The 20,692-nt window shown below is 42.8% G+C and overlaps 1 protein-coding gene across 9 annotated transcripts; it reads left to right on the forward strand.

Annotated features, from left to right (window-relative positions):
- The first annotated feature begins 220 nt into the window (after positions 1 to 220).
- LEUTX (leucine twenty homeobox) lies at positions 221 to 18,572 on the forward strand. 9 transcript variants are annotated; one of them, XM_045163477.1, is made up of 5 exons: positions 221 to 1,507; positions 4,333 to 4,484; positions 5,222 to 5,384; positions 9,334 to 9,399; positions 12,086 to 12,341. In XM_045163477.1, the coding sequence occupies exons 1-5, from the start codon at positions 1,381 to 1,383 to the stop codon at positions 12,103 to 12,105; spliced, it is 528 nt and encodes a 175-aa protein (XP_045019412.1). In that variant the 5' UTR covers positions 221 to 1,380; the 3' UTR covers positions 12,106 to 12,341. The 9 variants fall into 9 exon arrangements, 5 of the variants coding, with proteins under 5 accessions (XP_045019412.1, XP_044788266.1, XP_044788265.1 ...); XM_044932331.2 differs by lacking the exon at positions 12,086 to 12,341 and adding an exon at positions 17,732 to 18,572 and having other exon boundaries at positions 223 to 1,507; XM_044932330.2 differs by lacking the exon at positions 12,086 to 12,341 and adding an exon at positions 9,737 to 9,951 and having other exon boundaries at positions 223 to 1,507.
- Positions 18,573 to 20,692: the final 2,120 nt, after the last annotated feature.

A 20,692-nucleotide genomic window follows, 5' to 3' on the forward strand; every position in this document is an offset into this window, starting at 1 on the left:
GTTGCAAAGAGTCAGGCACAACTGAGTGACTTTCACTTTCACTAGTGGTCCAGTGGTTAAGAATCCACCTTGCAATGCAGGGGACTCAGGTTCGATGCTGATCAGGGAACTAAGATCCCACATACTGTGGGGCAACCAAGCCCATGTGTCTCAGCAAAAGATCCCACAAGATACAACAAAGATCCTGAAACGGCCAAAAACAAAAAAATCTGAAAAAGTTCAATTTGTTAAGTTCACTTGCTTAGAACTGTTCGTGGACTTTCAGCTGTCCCAAATTTGAAAACTCCTTAACCTAAGTTACAAGGACCTCTGTGATCCAAGCTCTGCCAAGTTCTTCCCCAAGTCGGCTGCTGTCTTGCTCGGGAAGGCTGGGAAGACCTGATGTTGGGGGGGTTTGACAGTCCATCTCCTCCACAAGCTGTCCCTTAGACATTCACTCTCGCCCCCCAGTTCACACCAAGAGCTGCCCACCCACAAAACCCCTTCTTCGCCTTTTGATTTCAGGTGTCTTACCAACTTATTCTTTCTCCCAGCACCCTGTTTGTTTATTTTATTCTGAGTGACAGTGTTTAACATTTTATCCATGTCCTCCTCAACTTTGATTTATTTTCCTCCACTATTTGAGGTCAGAAATAAAATCTGGACTCACACCATTATCTCCAGGACCCTGGACAGCACCAGGCACAGACTGGGTTCTCATTAAGCCTGTTGAGTGGATGTTGGGAGGGTGTGGCATTAGGGAGGGGTAGGGTGGGGGCATGATTTTGTTAAAATTTTGCTTAAATATTAGGCCTCTAAACCCAGCAGATATACAAGACTACAATTCATAGTCAGGCAACACCTGGTTGAATCACTGTGCTTCTCAAGGATTTCTCATGGCAGGTAAGCTGGGTGAAGGCAATGCATGCTGAAGATGCTAGAGGTTGAGTAGCTGGGTTGTGATAAACTGAGGTGAGAGGGGCGAGAGTTTGTGGTAGTCTCTGAACTTCGCCAACACTGGCTCATCCGTCTGGGGAACCACTGGGTTATACCAGCAGGGAATATTTGAGAAACATAGTGCTTACTGCATGACAGGTCAATAAATCGACAGACGGTTTTCTTTTCGTTGTTTTTGGCTGTGCTGGGTCTTTGTTGCTGCTCGAGGCCTTTCTCTAGTCGTGGCGAGTGGAGGCTGCTCTTTGTCGTGGTGGCTTCTCGTTGCTTCTCTTGTTGAAGAGCACAGGCTCTAGGGGCTTTGAGGGATGTGGAATCTTCCCAGACCAGGGATCAAACCCGTATCCCCTGCATTGGCAGGCAGATTCCTATCCCCAGGGAAGTCCACAGACAAGTTGCTGGGACAGGGAATATCGACTTTATTCAGAAAGCCAGCAGACCAAGAGGATGGTGGACTTGAGTCCCAAAGAACCTCTGTGTCTGAGTTACAATTCAGGCTTCTTTTATTCTAAAAGGGGAGGAAGTAATACCTCCGGAGGGAATGTGTTAATGACTTTCCCGCAGTCATCCTCAGGTGAGCCTGGTCAAGATATTTTCTATTTGGTAAACAAAGATATTTTAGCTTAATGATCATTACCTGGGAGGGTTCCCAGAGATGGGCTGTTATGTATAATTTAAGCTTTTGGGAACGTTCCTTTCGTGATCTAACATGTAGTAGAAAATTACATCACCAGTAATGTAAGTTTTTGTTTCTCCACCTCCTTTTTAACAAGTGGTACTGTCATACTTTTAAATGTCAACCGTTTGGTGGTGTTCCGAAAACAAAATTCAACTAAGTAAATTTTAAAGATTGTATTGGCTTTATTCAGTGATTCATGAATCAGGCAGGATCCAGTCTAGCATATCAAAAGGAGCTCAGAGGAGCTGTGTAAAATGAATGATTTGTATTGTACAGGTAGAAGGGAATAGGAGCTAGGTTATACAATGTGGAAAATCAGATTATTACAGGATCTAGGTTATACAAGGTGGGAAATCAGATTATTGCAGGGTTACTTCCCTTTATGAGATAGCAGGGGTCTATCAGGCAGTTACCTAACTAGTACTGATTGAGCAATTCCTGATTGATGGGCTTAAGATTCCATTTCTGGGAGAGCTGAAACTGTAAATTAAGTCTGTTGGCAGTGTGGAGCATACATGACTCCATTTTGGGCCTTTTGTTTGTAATAGTGGGTACATGAAATTTGATCCAGTTCCATTTCTTTATTAACCAATGAAATTGAGTCTCTTCACTCTATTTTAAAGTCTATTTTGCTTTTCTGTTTTGCTAATTTCCTACTTCTTTCCTTTGACGTTTTTCTAGTGTATTCCCCGCCCCCCCCCCCTTTGAGGCTTAGTAGAACATTTTTGTTGTATTCTGGACACCAATAATTTATTTCTTATATTGGTTGCAGATGTACATGTACGTGTACTCAGTCATGTCTTGACTCTGAGATTCCATGGACTGTAGCCCGCCAGGTTCCTCTGTCCACAGAATTTCCCAGGCAAGAATACTGGAGTGGGTTGCCATTTTCTCCCCCCAGGAATCAGCCCTGCTTGCTTTCCAGGCCTGTTGTACAGGACTCAACCTGGAAGCTCCCCTTGTCACCCTCTTGTGTGGATTCTCCTTTCTTCCACACAAATTCCCCCTGGTTTGTGACCACCACCCCCCAACCCCTGCACTGGGTGGCATGGGAGATCTTAGTTTTTGACCAGGGATTGAACCCATACCTCCGTGCATGGGAAGCTCAGATTCTTAACCTCTGGACCACGAGGGAAGGCCCCTCCCTCTTGTTCTTTATTTTGCTGAGTTGAACTATATCCTCAAGTAGCACTCGAAATAAGTTGGTTGAACCTATGAGTATCTGAATGTATCTTTATTCTCTTCTCACGTGGAAGGATAAATTTGACGGCATAGAGAATTTTATCTTGAAAGTCATTTCCTTAAGAATGTAATATTAAAGTCCCCAACTATTATTGTGTTGCTGTATATTTCTCCCTTTATTTCTTTACTATTTACTTTCCATATTTATGTCCTCCTGTGCTGGGGGCAGAAATGTCTACAAATGTATCTTCTTGTTGGATTGACCCCTTTATCCTCCTGTAATGCCCTTTTTGTCTTTTGTTACAGTCTTTTGTTTTAAAGCCTATTTCTTCTGATACAAGTGTTGCTGCCCCAGCATTCTTTTCCTTCCCACTGGCGCTGCTGTTGTTGTTGGGTCACTTAGTCATGTCCGACTCTTTGCAACCCCGTGGACTGCAGCTCACCAGGCCTCCCTGTCCTTCACCATCTCCTGGAGCCTGCTCAAACTCATGTCCATTGAGTCAGTGATGTCATCCACCCATCTCGTCCTCTGTCATCCCCTTCTCCTCCTGCCTTCAGTCTTTTTCTCCATCAGGGTCTCTTCCAGTGAGTCAGCTCTTCTCATTATGGCCAAAGTACTGGAGCTTCAGCATCAGTCCTTCCAGTGAGTATTCAGGGTTGATTTTCTTTAGGATTGACCCCTTGGCATGGTATATCTTTTTTGATCCTTTCACGTTCATCCTCTGTCTGCAGTTTTGAAGTGTATCTTTTATAGACAGCATATAAAAGGCATATATTAATAGAAGCTTTAAAAAATCCATTTAGCCACCTAGATTTTTGATTGGAGAGTTTATTCCGTTTACATTTAAAGTAATTATTGATGGATGTGTAATTGCCATTGCAAAAATTGTTTTCTGGCTTTTTTGGTAGTTCCTCCTTCTCTTTCTCTCTTACCTTGTGGTTTGATTGTTTTCTTTAGTGTTCTGTTTACATCTTTTCTCATTTTCTTTAGGTATCTAATATAAGTGTTTTCTTTGTTGTTACCATGAAGTTCACATATATAATACCCTATATATTTTTAACCCCCCCCACATTTTATATTTGTATGACACGTTTTACATCTTTTTATTTCATGTATCTCTTGACAGGTTATTAATCTTGAATTGATTTTACTACTGTGTCTTTTACTCTTCCTGCTTGCTTTGTATGTGACTTATCCACTTCTTTTATTATTGAATATATATATATTTAAAAAATACTTATTTGGCTGCATTGGGTCTTACTTGAGGCATGCAGGATCTTTTATTGCCATGCAAAGACTCTCTGGTTGTGGTGCATGGGCTCTCTAGTTGTGGTGTACCAGCTCCAGAGCATGCGGGCTGAGTAGTTAAATGGACTCATGGACTCAGTTGCTTTGCAGGCGTGGGGTCTTAGCTCCCTGACCAGGGCTCAAACCCATGTCCTCTGCATTGCAAGGCAGATTCTTAACCACTGGACCAATGGGCAACTCCCTTGGAAGTATTTTTTAGGAAAGATTTTCGTCTATTCTCTTTTAACAGAAAAACGAAATTCAACTCAGCGATTCCGCACACGCTTTAATGGAGAACAGCTAGGAGCACTAAGAGATGTATTTGAAAGGACCAGGTACCCACATTGGTTCCTCATAAGAACACTTGCTTCAACTATTCATCTTGATGCGTCAGTTATAAAGGTAGGTACCTGAGGTCTGTCTCTATAGCTAGATAGCACAGCTAACCCAGAGTTTCAAACACATTTAGTCACCATGTAATTCTCACTGCTTGAAAAATTGCTGTGTGCCAGGACAGATGTTAAGCATTTTATATATTTGTTCCACTTTTTTTTTGAAGAACAAGAGTCACAGAGAGGAATCATCTTCCAAGAATTATAAACAGTAGAGCTAGAATTTGAACCCAGGCCTTTCAGACTCCAGACCCACGGTGCTAGATGAGATCCTTTGGTGATGGATTTGGGTCTGTTCCTGTTTATTTCTAGATTCTCCTTAATCACAACATTCAGTTATCTATATACCTTGTGGCTAAGTTCCCTTAGAGTACTCGGCATAAGAACCGCTGGACGAATCCTGAAGGCACCCCAAGCTACACTCCCACTCCATATTCTCAGGCTTCAGAATCCTCTCTGAGAACGCGGAGTATCCACCAAGACAAAACCCACTTTCTAAATACACGTCCTGTTCTTGGCTGAAAGCAGTCTGTCCTGTCGTGCCCATTGCCAGCGCAATCCTATGCCCCCTTTGCCTCCTGGATTCCAGGACCAGGAGAGGATAGAATTTTCCTCACTCAAATCAAACGTGAAGACATGTGAGAGTAACTTTCATATACCAGAACCAACCAAATTTCTGGAGTATATGAGGATTCTCCTTTGGCTGCTTCCCCCTCTTATTAACCTGCTCATCTCTTCCCTCTCCAGACTTGGTTTAAAAACCAACGTGTCAAAAGGAGGAGGGAGGAGAATCAGACTCGGCAAAATCTGTCACCAGGAGACCCACGCCAGGTTGTCTCAGTGAAGGAGGAAGAGATGCCCTTACCGGGCACTTCCGGAAGCATTCATCCCACGAGTCTCAGCCTTGCAGGTGATTCTCATCACGAGCTACCTAAGCTTTCTTGTGCTGAGCAGTGTGAAGGGGCTGCTGCCACTCCATGCCCTTCATCCTGCAATTTCCTGACTGCTCTAAGTCTCAGAGACGCTGATCCTCCTTGGGCCTCCAGTCCTTATGACATGGATCAACTTATACAGTTATATCACTTACCTGGGGATGATGACCCCAGCAGTCTGGATCAGTACCTCTTCCCAGAGTGCTCCAGCTGGGGGACTGTGGCTGGCACTGATCACCATCGTGATGGCGAACACAGCTACAATCCTGAGAAAGTTCCATGATCCAAATATTTTTAAAAATGGTTTTATTTATTTATGTTCGGCTGTGCTGGGTCTCTGCTGCTGCGTGGGCTTTTCTCCAGTCGCAGGGGACGGGAGCCGCTCTCTAGCTGCGGTGCTCGGGCTTCTCGTGCGGTGGCTTCTCTTGCTGTGGAGCACAGGCTCTAGATGTGCAGGGTTCAGTAGTTGCGGCCCCCTTCTGTCCTCTAAGCGCCTCCTCAACCAAATTTCAGTATAAAGGGCAGTCATCAGGTATCTTTGGAGAAATAGCAGAAACTAGCTAGTTCTCCTAGTTTGTCCCAGTTGAGCTATCTCCATTAATACTACGTAAAAATACCTATTTTTCATGGGCCTCTTTGTCTTACAAAAAACAAACAAACAAAAAAAAAAACAATTAGGGACCTCCGTAGTGATCCAAGGGTTAGGACTCCACACTTCCAATGCAGGGGACATGGGTTCAGTCTCTGGTTGGAGCACTAAGAGCCCACATGCCGCATGGCACAGCTGAAAAAATAAACACCCAAATAACAACCCCCCCCAAAGTGCATTTAAGAGTGTGACATTAGCAATAGATTGGATGAGGAGGTCCCAGCACTTGTACCTGACAAAAAACCCCAATGATTTAATAATTAGCCACTGATGAAAATAGCTCTGGGAGAGCTCTGGAGTTCAGTTACTACTCAGCAGGGTAGCAGGCACATGAAAGATGCTCAACATGGCTTATCATCCGGGAAATGCCAATCAGAACCGCAGTGAGGTATCACCTCACCCCGCGTCAGGATGGCTGTCATCTGAAAGACCACAAGAAATGTTGGCGAGGACAGGGAGAAAAGGGGAGCCTTCAGACACAAACAAGAGCACATCCCCATGGGAAATGGAAGCCTTTTACCCGTGTCACCACATAGCTTGCGGCCAAGACTGATCCCTGTGGCTGTGACCTCGAACTAGAGCAAAGAAGAGCAGGCAGGCCTTGTCCACTTTCACCAAGGAGTACCAAGGAGCCCTGGGGCTGTCAGTGACACCGGAAGCTTTTGCCACTGAGGACTCCCCAAGTCTTCCCGCATGCGAATCCCAGCTGACGGAACTGTGAGGCATCCATGCCTGAGCCTTCAAGAGCAGGAGCTGATGCTGCAGCTTCATCAAACACTGGCACTCACCTATGGTGTGAAAACCCATGTCGCTGATCAGAGGATGTGACTGCCTGTTGACCTGTGGGATGGACCTAGCCAGCGAGGGACTCCTCGCCCCATCTTCTGTCCTTTGCATGTCCATTCTGCCTGCATTTCCCACAGCGGGAGCAGTCACAAGAACGCAGTCTTGAGAGTAACGTGTTGCTGAGACCACCTGGACTGAATACATGACTGAATCCAGTTAAGGCCGCCATATAAACATTTTAAGATGTGGTGGGTGGATGTGGAGACCTACTTGTCTTGCGTCCACCCAGGATGAGCTTTGTAATTAAGTTTCTTTGTTCATTTAAGCTGCCACCCACCAGTCTGTTGTGATCTGCCTCTTCACTCTCTTCTGGGGACCAGTTTATGAATCATTAGGTCAGTACTAAGAAATAGAATGAATGAAATGGAACTCGATTAAAACTAAGGTGGTTAACAAAAAAACAACTAAGGTGTAATCCAGTACTACAAAGGTTGGGTGGGCCAAAAGGACTCCCCTACTGTCCTGTCAGCTCTGTTTTCTCTAGTTCAGAAAAAAATTTAAAAGTCAAAAGTGATAATGAGAAATCTGACCTGCCATCATTTTGAGCATAGGTTAGGCAGAGTGATCCAAATGAAGATTGACAAAGAGTCAGGGTCTCTTCGCTGCGGACCCAAAGCCTTTTTACACAACAGTGAGTAAGAAGGGTCAGTGGTGGAAAGAGAAGTTTCCAGGTCTCTGTGATGTGTGAGCCCCACCAGCTGGGAAACCAGAACCCGGTGGTGAAGTCCTGACATGAACTGTAATGAGACTGAGAAGATAAACGGAAAGGGCTGATGGGATTACAGAAGGTGGAACATTTAAACAGGCAGTAGGTAAAGAAGTTGTGTCCCCTTTGCCTGAATGCTTTATGGGAAAGGATATTACCTCAGGTCATGAAACACATCCCCTGCTGCTGCTGCTGCTGCTAAGTCGCTTCAGTCGTGTCCGACTCTGTGCGACCCCATGGACTGCAGCCTGCCAGGCTTCTCCGTCCATGGGATTCTCCAGGCAAGAACTCTGGAGTGGGTTGCCATTTCCTTCTCCAATGCATGAAAGTGAAAAGTGAAAGTGTGTTAAAAAAGTCAAACTGGCAATCGAATCCTATTGGAGGCTGCAGTTAAGAATGTAAGGTTTGGTTGAAATAGTGTGAAAGTCTGGAGGTGAAGAGTTACATTTCAACAGTCTTTATGTAAAGTGGTTTCATTTCTTTTACCTGATTGTGTTATAGGGTGGACATTGTATCTGACTGGGAAATGGTACTCCTACCAAGTACCGTAAAACAGAGGGCACATACATTCACCCTTCTACACTATTAGTTTAAAATGCTAAATAAGAATGAGTAACATTGCACGTCCCAGGGGTGGTTCATTGGAATAGAGAATTTCCGCTTGAGAGGCAAGCTTGCTATTCCTTTAAAAATTTTTTTTATTTGGCCACATTGGGTCATGTTGTGGCACGGGGGATATTTCGTGTGGTGTATGGACTCTAGCTTCAGCACTCTGGCTTAATTGCCCCGCAGCATGTGGGATCTTAGTTCCTCGACCAGATACTGCACCTGTGTCCTGTGCATTGCAAGGTGGAATCTTCACCACTGGACTAAGCAACTTCACTTTCACTTTTCACTTTCATGCATTGGAGAAGGAAATGGCAACCCACTCCAGCGTTCTTGCCTGGAGAATCCCAGGGACGGGGAGGCCTGGTGGGCTTCCGTCTATGGGGTCACACAGAGTCGGACATGACTGAAGTGACTTAGCAGCAGTAATAAAGGAGAGTATAAAAGACGGAATAGAAACAGCTGGATTTATGGAGCAGTGATAGATCAGTGGGAAGGGCCAGCACTGCCTCAGACTTGGATGTTTAAAGTGAAGCCAGTCCACCTGAACCCACTCGAGGTGATGGCAGTGTCCTGAACGCATGTGCAAGGCAGGCTGGGGAAGGAGGTCACTTGGAGTTGAGTGGATAGAGGGATAAACTCATCACCCACCTGAATTCAACTTACTCTGGGTTATGGGGAGAGCCTGCGGTGCAGGGGTGTGGGGAACGTGGTATTTTGCATAAAGATGAGGAGGAGGGTGCATTTAGAACTCAGCTCCAGATTCAGAGAGAAGAGGAAGAGAGAGGGAGAGATCTCACTCAAGAAAGCTACCAGGGAGGGAGATAGGGCTGTTTCAGGCTCTGGAAAGATTTTATACTTGTGTGGCTCTCTCTGACAGCGCTTTTTAAACTTGAATGTACCTTTCAGTTCCCTGGGGATCTGTTTAAACTGCTGATTTTGATTTCATGGGTATGGTGATTCTGTTGGCTGAGACTCTGCCTTTATAGCAACAAGCTCTGAGGTAACGCAGATGCTGCCGGTCCAGAGGCCACAGCTAGGCTCTGTGGTACATTTTTATAGCAGTTACCACATTATCCTTGTATTTCTGTGACTTAAAAATGGTCCTTTTGTTTTTCAGACTCTGAGTTTCCTAAGGCCAGTGTTTTCTTTAAAGTTGAACCCAGAGGCCAAGCCACAATACAAGGTAGGTACTCTGCAGTCTTGCAAATGATTACGTTTAAAAATACGGTCATTTAAATTTGCATGTATGACTTGTCAGAATGCATATGTAGTCTTGTGTGTACAGAACTTTATGCAGTGTACTTGTTACTGAACCAGACTTGGGTCTGCTTGCCCAGTGCACAGGGAAGCCAATCTTTTGCCACTGTTTGTGGTGAAGGAAGATACAGGGTTTATTGCAAGGCTCTGCAACACGAGGCCATGCAAGGAGCATGGGCAGCGGGAAGCATTTGTGAAGACGGCGTGAGGGAGAGGGTTGCAGGCACCAGCTCGTGGACATTCTTCCGATTGGTTGTTGACAGGGTGGTATTTCAGGAGTTAACCTCGTCAACCTTCTCGTTCCGACTGGTCCGAAGTCTACGTGCTTATGGTCAGCATGCAGTTAACTACTTCCACCTGGTAGGGCTTTAGTATCTGCAAGACAGCTCACACACATGGCTCCAGATATCACCCATGGCCCTTTAGGGGGAACGAGAGGCCCTTGATTTCCTTTTATGGGTAAACTGTTATTATTTCGTTGTCTGTTTTGTTTCTGAATTTTCTCATTCTCTGATTAAATTTGCTCTTTGGAACTGAGGGAAGACTTAGGAAGGTAAAGCTTTTCTGCGAACAAGAGGCAAGGGACATGGAGGCAGGATCTGTCTCTGGGTGGCCTGGAGGGGGAGCCCTGCAGGTTCCTGCTCAGTTTCATAATGATTGCCTTGTTCCTGGTCCCACCTCATGAACTTGGACACACAGCACCCCATCTTCAGTTCTGGGTATCTCCCACCTACAGGAGAGGCAGTGGGTGGTGGCTAGCCTTCTCCAGGTAGGATCACCTGAAGTGGATCTGCCACCTTTTTCATGAAATCTTATTACCCATGTCGGCTTAAAACATGTAACATGACAGTTGCAAGTTAAGTTCTTATTTGAGGCAAAATGAGGATCATAGCCTGGGAGACAGCACCTCAGACAGCTCTGAGAAACTGCTCCAAAGAGGTAGGGGGGAAGGTCAGTATATATGTGATTTTGATGACAGGGGACTACATGTAGTTGATCAAGCACGTGTGTTTTCTAGAAAGTTTCTACTAGTCTCATGAAGCTTTTGCTAGTCATGAGGAACAGTCATCACCATGAAGGATTTTAGTGCTTTTCTGGATATGGGGAGACACAAGAATTGGGCTCATAAAGTCAGTTCCTGAAAATATCTAACTATCTGAAGGCCTATTCTGCCAGTTTCCCCAGTCACAGAGTGCCTCATTTCTTGTCTCCACCCTGGACTCCTTTCAGGGGCTGCTGAAGGTCAGCAGCAGCCGCAGCACAGGACATAATGAGAGGTAGATGGCAAGCGCCGATTTGTAGCTGACACCTGTCATTTGACTGCTTTCTGCTAAACATGGTCAATATTGATTAATTTAATACATTAAATTAGGAAATAAGACAAAGAATATTGCTAAATTGATCCAGGAGCCATCAGGTGGCCTGGGGAATCAAACAGTGCTGGGGAGGAGACAGAATGTGGTCTGAGGGAGGGAGCGGGATGAGATGTTAAAAAGGCAGACCTCAGATTGATTGATTGGCATGTGAGGAGCTCGGAAGTTGCCAATCAATCCTAACAAAAAATAAGAAAGACAAACAGGTTGAAAAGCAAGCAACTCTTCCTGAATGTCTGTAAGAAAGGGGAGGACGCAGGGCATACTGCAGCTCCCAAGACTGGAGAGACAGACAAGTATCAATCGGTGACGTCGTTGCCTGCTGGAACAGAGACTAGGGGGAAGCATCACGGGGACCAGCGCTGGGTAGGAAAACCTAAACTGTAGCCGACATATTGTCAGAGGCTAAGTGTGGACAGTCTGGGAGTTAACACTGAGGAGGAAGCAGTTACAATGGGCACCTGTAATATTGTGGAATTTACCTGGAGGAGTTTGACCAGATTCCCACATTAAATGTGGAGGAAAAGGAAATCCCCTTTGCTTCCAGCTTGGGGAAGGGAAAAAAAAAAAACCTTTTTTTTTTTTTTTTTTTTGGCATGCTGCTTGGCTTTTGAAATCTCAGTTCTTCAACCAAGGATTGAACTCAGGCTATGGCAGGAATCACTAGGTCACCAAGGAATTCCCAGAACCATTTTGAAGCATGCTAGAACGCTCTCTTCACAAGACCTGCCCTCAGGCAGCCGAGCTAACCAGAGCTTAAGCTGCTAGGGTATTATCAGAGTATCACTAACCTGGAGGAAGGAAATATCTAACTTCAGCTGGCTCAAGCCTCATGGGAGAAGGGAAATGCCCACTCTGGCCATCTTGTGCACCCTAAGGGGGTGGAATCTGAGAAATATTTGTGAAGTTTATAGTCTAGAGTCACAGACTTACAGACCCAATCATAGGACTATAGAATACTACTTCTCCCTCCCCCACCTAACCACTACATGACTAAGGCATCTTTGGATGCAATTTTAAATGGGACTTTTTAAAAACTTTATCTTGTGATACTTGTTAGTGTAAAGAAATGCAACAGATTCCTGTATATTAATCGTGTATCCTACAGTCTTGCCGAGTTCATCTGTTAGTTACAGTAGTTTCAGCGTGGAGACTTCTGCGGATAGTGACAGCCTTACCTCTCTCCTTCCAAACTGAATACCTTTTATGTCTTTTTCTTGTGTGATTTGCTGTGGCTAGGACTTCCAGTACCATGCTAAATAGAAGTGGTGAGAGTGGGCATCCTTGTCTTGTTCCTGAATTTACTGGAAAGACTTTCAGCTTTTCATCATTGAGTGTCATGTTGGCTTTAGGTTTGTAATAAATATTCAATAGCTTTCATTATGTTGAGGTGTGTTCCCTCTATGCCCACTTTTATGAGAGTTTTTGTCATGGATGCAGATTGAATTTTGTTACTTTTTTTTTTTTTTTTAGTCTATTGAGATGATCATGTGATTTTCTTTTTTTTTAAATCTGGTGTATTACATTGATTTGTGTATGTTGAACCATTCTTGTGACTCTGGAATAAATTTAGCTTGATCATGGTGTATAGTTCCTTTTTATGTATTGTTGACTTTGGTTTGCTCATACATTGCTGAAAATTTTTGCATTTATATTCATCAAACATATTTGCCTGTAATGTCCTTTTTTGTTGTAGTGCTTCTGTCTTGGCTTTTGTATCAGGATAATGGTGGCTTGTAGAATGAATTTGGGGGTGTTCCCTCCTCCTCAACTTTTTGAAATAGCTTGAGAAGGATCGTTGTAAGTTTTTCTCGATGTGTTTGGTAGAATTCCCCAGTGAAGCTGTCTAGTCTTCGACTTTTCCTTGCTGGGATTCTTTTTAAAAATTAGATTCTATTTCACTTTTAGTGATCTCTTCAAATTATCTGTGCCTTCTTTATTTCAGTCTTGGTAGATTGTAAGTATCTAGGAACCTGTCCGTTTCTTCTGTGTTGTCCAGTTGTAGGCATATATCATCACAGTATTCTCTTGTGACTGTATCTGTGTGGTATTAATTGTTATTTCTCCTTTCATTTCTTGTTTGTGTGTGTGTACATCCACCTGCTGGGTCCTCCCATCTTTGGTAAGCCTGGTTAAAGGTTTATCAGTTTTATTTATCTTTTCAAAAAAAACTATCCATTGGTTTTGTTGACCTTTCTATTATTTTTATCTCTGTTTAATTTACTTTCTGACTTTTCCTTCCTTCCTTTTGCTGACTTTGGGCTTTGTATTTTATTTTTCTAACTATTTTAGGTAATAGGTTAGGCTGAGATTTTTTTTCTTGTTTCTTGAGGAAGACCTATATCGCTCTGAACTTCCCTCTTAAGATTGCTTTTGCTGCATCCCATAGATTTTGAAAAATTGTGTTTTCATTTTCATTTGTCTCGATGTATTTTTATCTCCTTGTTAATCCATTGGTTTTGTTGTTGTTTTTAAGCAGCATGGTGTTTAGTCTCCATGTTCTTTTCCTGTTTTAATTTCTATAGTTGATTTCTAGTTTCATACTGCTGTGGTCAGAAAAAAATGCTTGCTATAATTCGTATCCTATTAAATTTGTTGCTTGAATTGATCTCTTACTGTATCGATCCCTATGTGATTAGTAGTATAGCCTTTGTCTCAAGGCCTGTTTTGTCTGCGTATGGCCACCCTTGTTTTCTTGTCATTTCCATTTGTATGGAATATCTCTTCCCTTCCTCTCACTTTCAGTCTGTGTGTGTCTTCTGCCCTAAAGCGGTCTCTTGTAGGCAGCATGCTGAGAGTCTTTGTTTTATATCCAATTAGCTATCCTATTTCTTTTTTATAGGAGCAGGTAGCCTATTGACATTTAAATTATTGATCAGTATGTGCTTGTTTCCGTTTCATTCCTTGATTGCCAGTTGTTTCTGTAGTTCTTTGTTCATTTCTTCTTTTTGTTTTTCCCATTGTGGTTTGATGATTTTCTTCTGCAGTGTGCTTGAATTGCTTTCTGTTTTCTATCTGTTGTAGGTTTTTGATTTGTAGTTACCATGGAGTTCATATATGTTGACCCATAATTTTACCTCTGTGTGTTAGTCACCTAGTCATATCTCTGACTCTTTGCAACCCTGTGAACTGTAGCCTGCCAGGCTTCTCTGTCCATGGGATTCTCTAGGCAAGAATACTGGAGCAGGTTGCCATGCCTTTCTCGAGGGGATCTTCCTAACCCAAGGATTGAATTCTGGTCTCCTGCACTGGCAGGTGGATTCTTTACTGTCTGAGCCACCAGGGAAACCTCATAGTTATAACCTACCTGCTTTAAACAGATACTATTAAATTTCAAACATATTCTAAAAGGCCTACATTTTTTCTCCTCTCCCTCACATTTTGTGTTTTTATGTCATATTTTATATCTTCATGCTTATCCTTTTGCTATTTATTGTAGTTACAGTTGCTTTTACAATTTTTTGTTTGTTTTTTCAGTCTACACACTGGCTTAAGTGATCTTCAATCCTTACTATATATTTGCCTTTCTTGTTGGAATTTTTTTCTTTCCTGTTGATGCTTATTTATCTGCATTTAGAGAAGACCCTTCAACATTTTTTTAAGAATGGGTTTAGTATTGCTGGATTCTTTTAGTTTTTGCTTGTCTTAAAAATTCTTTCTGTCTTTCTGTTCAGAGTGATAATCTTGCTGGCTGGAGTATCCTAGGCTGTAGGTTCTTCTCTTTCAGCGCTACCATGTCTCTTCTTTCTGGCCTGCACAGTTCCTGCAGAGGAAGCTGATAGCCCTGTGGGGATTCTCTTGTATGTGATTCTGTGTTTCTCGTGCTGCCTTGGGAATCCTCTTGATCTTTAACTTTTACCAGTATGTAATGGTCGTGGTTGTCCCGGCTCTAATGCAAGGTTCTGGTGTGGAGTGGATAGAGCCCGGGCATTTGCCCAGCTGGGAGTGGGGCTCGTGGCACGGTGGTTGCTGGGGTCCCAGTGGCTGTGCTGTGCTGGAGGCCTGGGCTGCGTCCGTGGTGCGGTTGGAGCACCAGCAGGGGCCACTGCTGCCCCACCTGGACCACCCTCAGGCCCTCAGGTTGCCCCTACATCTCTAGAGCAAGTCTTTTCTCAGGATTTGGCTGCCTAGATTCAGTCAAGTTGTGGCATGAGGTCAGTAAGCCAGGGTGTTCGCTCAGTTAGGATTGGGGAATGTGGCCACATAGGCAGAACACTCTCTGGCATAAATCACAGTAATATTTTTTTTTATCTGTCTCCTAGAGAAATGGAAACAAACAAAAATAAACAAATGGGACCTAATTAAACTTCAAAGCATTTGCACAGCAAAGGAAACTAAACAAAAAAGGAAAAGACATCCTCGGGTTGGGAGAAAATATGTACAAGTGATGTACTGGATAAGGAGTTAACATTCAAAATATAGAAACAACTCCCAGAGCTTAATTTAAAAAAGAACCCCATCAGAAAGAGCAGGCGGCCTGAAACAGACACTTCACCAAAGAAGACATACAGATGGCCCGCAGGTGCGTGAAAAGATGTCCAACATCACAAATTATCAGGGAGACGCAAGGCAAAAGCACCACAAGTTGGTGAGCTGGCTGTCATCTTTGGCTCAGCAGGTGTGGGGATGGCGGGACTATGAGTGGGTGATTGGACCCCGGAAGGTACCTGTAGAGACCCAGTACCTGAACGTTTGGGACAGTGAGCAATCACTATGGCGCCCGGCCCCAAGGTCACTACCAACAGTGAGCTCCAGGTGGCGCCATTTGTATATAACATGAAAAACCCTGCTCGGGGATGGTGTGGTCCTCTCTCCCATCTGCTGTGGGTGGGCAGCTCTCCTCCGTCCTCTGCACAGGCATGGCTGCTTCTCAGGTTCACAAGAATAAACACTTGTGGATAAACACAAGTGGACACAGGCTGAAACTCAACCAACTGCTTTCCAGTGGGGATGCTCTATCCAAGTTCCCTGCCTGTTTCCAGCATTGTTGCTCAGGGCTGAAGACTCACCCCTTACCCTTGCTGTCCAAACAGGATGAGGGCCAGATCCCGAGAGGCATTAACCAGGCAAAGGATATTTTAGGCCAAAAGAATAAAATTTAAATGAAAATGGAGTTTCTCTTTGGAAATATTCATGATAACTGACATGCAAAAAAGTAGAAAATCGGAATAGACCAATAACTGAATAAGTTATAAAGGAAGTAAAAAGATCTACACTCTAAGAAAGACATTAGACTTTAGATTTTAATTAGGTCTAAAGGCATTAGACATTAGATTTATTAACCAATTCATTGTGCATTCAAAGAAAGAATTCCTAGGTTATAGAAAGTGGTCCAGAGAATATGGACACTACTCAAATCATTTTAATTATTAGCATAATTCTCTTAACAAATCTAGAAAAACAAAATAGAATAAAATCCAGGTCAATGACACCCATAAATGGAAGGAAAATTTCCGGATAAAATACTAACAAATTGAGCTCAGTAATGTTTTGACAAGTACTCAAAATAACTGATAGGGTTGCTTTCAGAAATACAGAAATACCTCAGTGTTAGAAAGTTTGTCAGTACATTCCGGCCCTGATCACATGTTGAAGATGGAGTAACACTTTGATCATCTTGAGAGAGACAGAAATGTTGCAAATTAAAGGGAGGAGTCTGAAATTCAGTCATCTCCTCCCTTTACTGTTCTTCCAGCTGTAGGGACAGGAAGCCGGAGCACAAATTCATCATTTTTTAAAAGTTTGAGGAGAGAGGGCAGCTGGTGTCTGAATCCTCAACTACCTTGACTGCAGATGGCAAAAAAGGGAAAGCCAGAGAGATGGGAGAGAGAGAGGAATGGGGAGGTGGGAGAGAGGGTGAGGGACACAGGAAAAGTGATTGAGGCAGAGACTGGAAAATGTAGAAATGGAGCAGAGACCAGGAGCAGAGGGAAGGACTGAGGCTCAGAGAGAGGGGATCCTCGGAGGCATTTCCTCATCTGGAAACCATGATTCTGACGCTTGCCAGCCACAGAATTGAGGGCTGAGTCATGTAGTATCTACATGATTTCATCAATTGAGCTGCTCTGCTTTCAGCCTCTCTAGAAATTGTATTTATCCTATAACTGAGGGCATCTTACAGTTGCTCTGTATTGAACAGCAATCACAATGCAATCATCCTTGCCTGGCTGTTGTTTCCAATAATGTGACTGGACCACTACAATCTCATAATACTTAAGCCCAAATATTTTAAAACCATTTGAAGAAGGAATTTGAATCCAGTTGTTGTCTGGAAACCCGTTCCATTGATACATGGTGAAAGGAAGAAAGCTGAGCTCGGAAGCAAATCCATGGACAGTAGTTGAGCATTCTAACAAATGTTCCATCAGTTATGCTCTCGATAGCACAAGGACAGTATTTATGGGAAAGCAAAAATGTTAAGAACTCTAAATCAGAAAATAAGTCAAAATGTTTGCAGTTTACTTTGAGATGCACTGGTGGATGGATACATGTGTATGAAGCAAGTGCAGGAAAAAAATTCTAGTGGGACAACCCTGGACAGATGATTCCCCTCTCTGGGATTCAGTCTCCTCACGTCTGTGAAACAGGAATAATAATAGTTAATATCTGCCTTGTGGAGTCATGAAGATTAAATGAATTAAAATGTATACAGCTCTTAGAGAAATGCCTGGCACATATTGAACGCCATGTAAACATTTTATATTACTTTTAGAAATACACAGTGTTCTGTACATTATTTTTATTCCAAATGATACAGACTGAATTGAAGTCTTTTAAAGAACATGTTGCTTTTCACTTGACACCTTTCAGTATCTTAATTTTTTCGTTACTTTCATGTATTACTTTACTGAAAACAATTTTAATCATGGCTATTTCTATTTCTAGATAGCAGAAATATCTAATCATCTTGGGACAGACCTTCTATCTTCCAGAAAAGCCTAGAACGACAGTTTAGTGACATCAGCGTACAGCAGGTATTCATGCCTGACTGCTAAGTTTGTGGGGGATTAGCATAAGGGACAGAGGTCTTCTGGGAGGAAAGGGATTAGCTCCCAGACTCCTTCACTTTGAGATACCGAAGTTTTAGATACCATTTCTGTTAAACTGGAATGGCCAGACTGTAGTCATCTGTCATGACAAGGTCAAGGGATTTCTATAGGAAAACTCACCATAACGTGTACAGGTGTGTGTGTTTGGTAGTTAGACACAAGGTAGCTTGAATAGTTAGAGGATCTGTATTCCTCTGTGAGGGGTATAGCAAGTTGATTTCCATGTAAGGGGGAAGGTGATTATTATCTTAACCAATAGGACCACCACAACGAAGGACCACAGTCTGACTGGCATAAATAACAGAAGTTTATTTTTCTTGGTCCTGGAGGCCTTGAGTCCAAGGTCAGGGTGCTGGCGGGGTTGGCCGCTGAGGGCTGTGATGGAGCTCCATGCCTCTCCTGCGAGCCCCCGGCTTCCAGGCATCTGCAGGCAATCTTCGGCGTTCCTTGGCTCGTTAACTGCTGGCACCTCATCTCTGCCTTCACCTTCATGTGTCATTCTCCTGTGCGCACATTTGTCTCCATGGCCAAATTTCCCTCTTTTTATAAGGCCCACCCCAGGCAGGCATATCCTCTGAGTCAGGAATACTTGGCATCGAGAAGTCACCATCTGGGTATTTATATTTATCTGGACTTGAGAGATGAGAAAAAGAAATCTCAAGTTTACTTTTTTTTTTTTCCTGTTTTAAAAATTAGTTTTATTATGTACCTCTAGTACATTCTGTTTTGTTTTGTTTTTTTTAAAACTTTACAATATTGTATTGGTTTTGCCAAATATTGAAATGAATCTGCCACAGGTATACATGTGTTCCCCATCCTGAACCCTCCTCCCTCCTCCCTCCCCATACCATCCCTCTGGGTCGTCCCAGTGCACCAGCCCCAAGCATCCAGCATCGTGCATCGAACCTGGACTGGTGACTCGTTTCATACATGATATTCTACATGTTTCAATACCATTCTCCCAAATCTTCCCACCCTCTCCCTCTCCCACAGAGTCCATAAGACTGTTCTATACATCAGTGTCTCTTTTGCTGTCTCGTATACAGGGTTATTGTTACCATCTTTCTAAATTCCATATATGTGTGTTAGTATACTGTATTGGTGTTTTTCTTTCTGGCTTACTTCACACTGTATAATAGGCTCCAGTTTCATCCACCTCATTAGAACTGATTCAAATGTATTCTTTTTAATGGCTGAGTCACGCCAGTCAGAATGGCTGCAATCCAAAAGTCTACAAGCAATAAATGCTGGAGAGGGTGTGGAGAAAAGGGAACCCTCTTACACTGTTGGTGGGAATGCAAACTAGTACAGCCACTATGGAGAACAGTGTGGAGATTCCTTAAAAAACTGGAAATAGAACTGCCTTATGATCCAGCAATCCCACTGCTGGGCATACACACTGAGGAAACCAGAAGGGAAAGAGACACGTGTACCCCAATGTTCATCGCAGCACTGTTTATAATAGCCAGGACATGGAAGCAACCTAGATGTCCATCAGCAGATGAATGGATAAGAAAGCTATGGTACATTCTCAGTTTTTTAATTGAGGTATTGGGTTTACAGTATTACATAAGTTTCAGGTGTACAGTAGTGATTCATAATATTTAAAGGTTAACTCTAATTATAGTTATTATAAACATTGTCTATATCTCCATACTGTATAATATATCCTTGTAGCTTATTTATTTTATACACAGTAGTTGTGCCTCTTAATCTTCTACTCCTTTCTTGGCCCTCCCCCTTCCCTGCCCCCACTGGTAACCAATATGTTCTTTTGGTAAGAACATAGAACAAAACTGGTAACCCCCTTATAGTCTTTATATCTGTGAGTCTGTTTCTTTTTTGTTATATTCACTAGTTTGTTTTATCTTTTAGATTCCACCTATAAGGGATATCATACTAGATCTAAGAAAATATTGCTACAATCCCTGTCCAGGAATAAACGTTTTGCCTATGTTCTCTTCTAGGAATTTTATGGGGTCATGTCTTATGTTTAGGTCTTTAAATCATTTTGAGTTTATTTTTGTGATTGGTATGAGAGAGTGCTCAAATTTCATTGATTTACACGAAGCTGTCTAGTTTTCCCAACACTACTCGTTGAAGAGACTGTCTTTTTTGCCTTGTATATCCTAACCTCCTTTGTTGAAAATTGGTTGACCATACAGGTGAGGTCTGTATTTCTGGGCTCTATTCTGTTCCGCTGATCTGTATGCTGTCCCACAGCGTACAGGCCACTCCAGTTTTGTAGTGCAGTCTGAAATCTGGAAAAAGTTATGCCTCCTGCTTTGTTCTTTTCCCTAAGGATTGCTTTGGCGACTCTGGGTCTTTTGTGTTTCTGTATAAATTTTAGGATTATTTGTTCTACTTCTGTGAAAAATATTGTAGGTATTTTGACAAGGGATTGCATTAAATCTGTATGTTGCTTTGGGTAGCGTGGCTATGTTAACAATATTCGTCCAGTCTTTGAATCACCTTCAGTTTCCTTTATTAGTAGTTTATAGTTTTCAGCATATAGGTTTTTTGCCTGCTTGGTTAAGTTTATTCCTAAGTATTTATTTTGTGTGATTTAACTTTTTTTTTTTACTTTCCCTTTCTGATATTCCATTGTTAGTGTAAAGAAATGCAACAGATTTCTGTATATTAATCTTGTATCCTGCAATCTTGCTGAATTCATTTATTCTGATAGTTTGTGTGTTGGATGCTCACTAAAGAGCATCATGTCATCTGCAAATAGTGATAGTTTTACCCCTTCCCTTTCTATTTGGATACATCTTTTTTTTTTAATTATTTTGTTGCT

The sequence above is a fragment of the Bubalus bubalis genome, chromosome 18 (genome assembly GCF_019923935.1).
Source record: "Bubalus bubalis isolate 160015118507 breed Murrah chromosome 18, NDDB_SH_1, whole genome shotgun sequence".
NCBI lineage: Eukaryota > Metazoa > Chordata > Mammalia > Artiodactyla > Bovidae > Bubalus > Bubalus bubalis.

Coding starts and splice junctions, on each gene's coding strand:
- LEUTX (XM_044932329.2), top strand. CDS start 1,381: ATGGTGGACTTGAGTCCCAAAGAACCTCTGTGTCTGAGTTACAATTCA. Junction 4,485..5,221: donor TTGATGCGTCAGTTATAAAG/GTAGGTACCTGA, acceptor TTCCCTCTCCAG/ACTTGGTTTAAAAACCAACG. Junction 5,385..9,333: donor CACGAGTCTCAGCCTTGCAG/GTGATTCTCATC, acceptor TTTGTTTTTCAG/ACTCTGAGTTTCCTAAGGCC.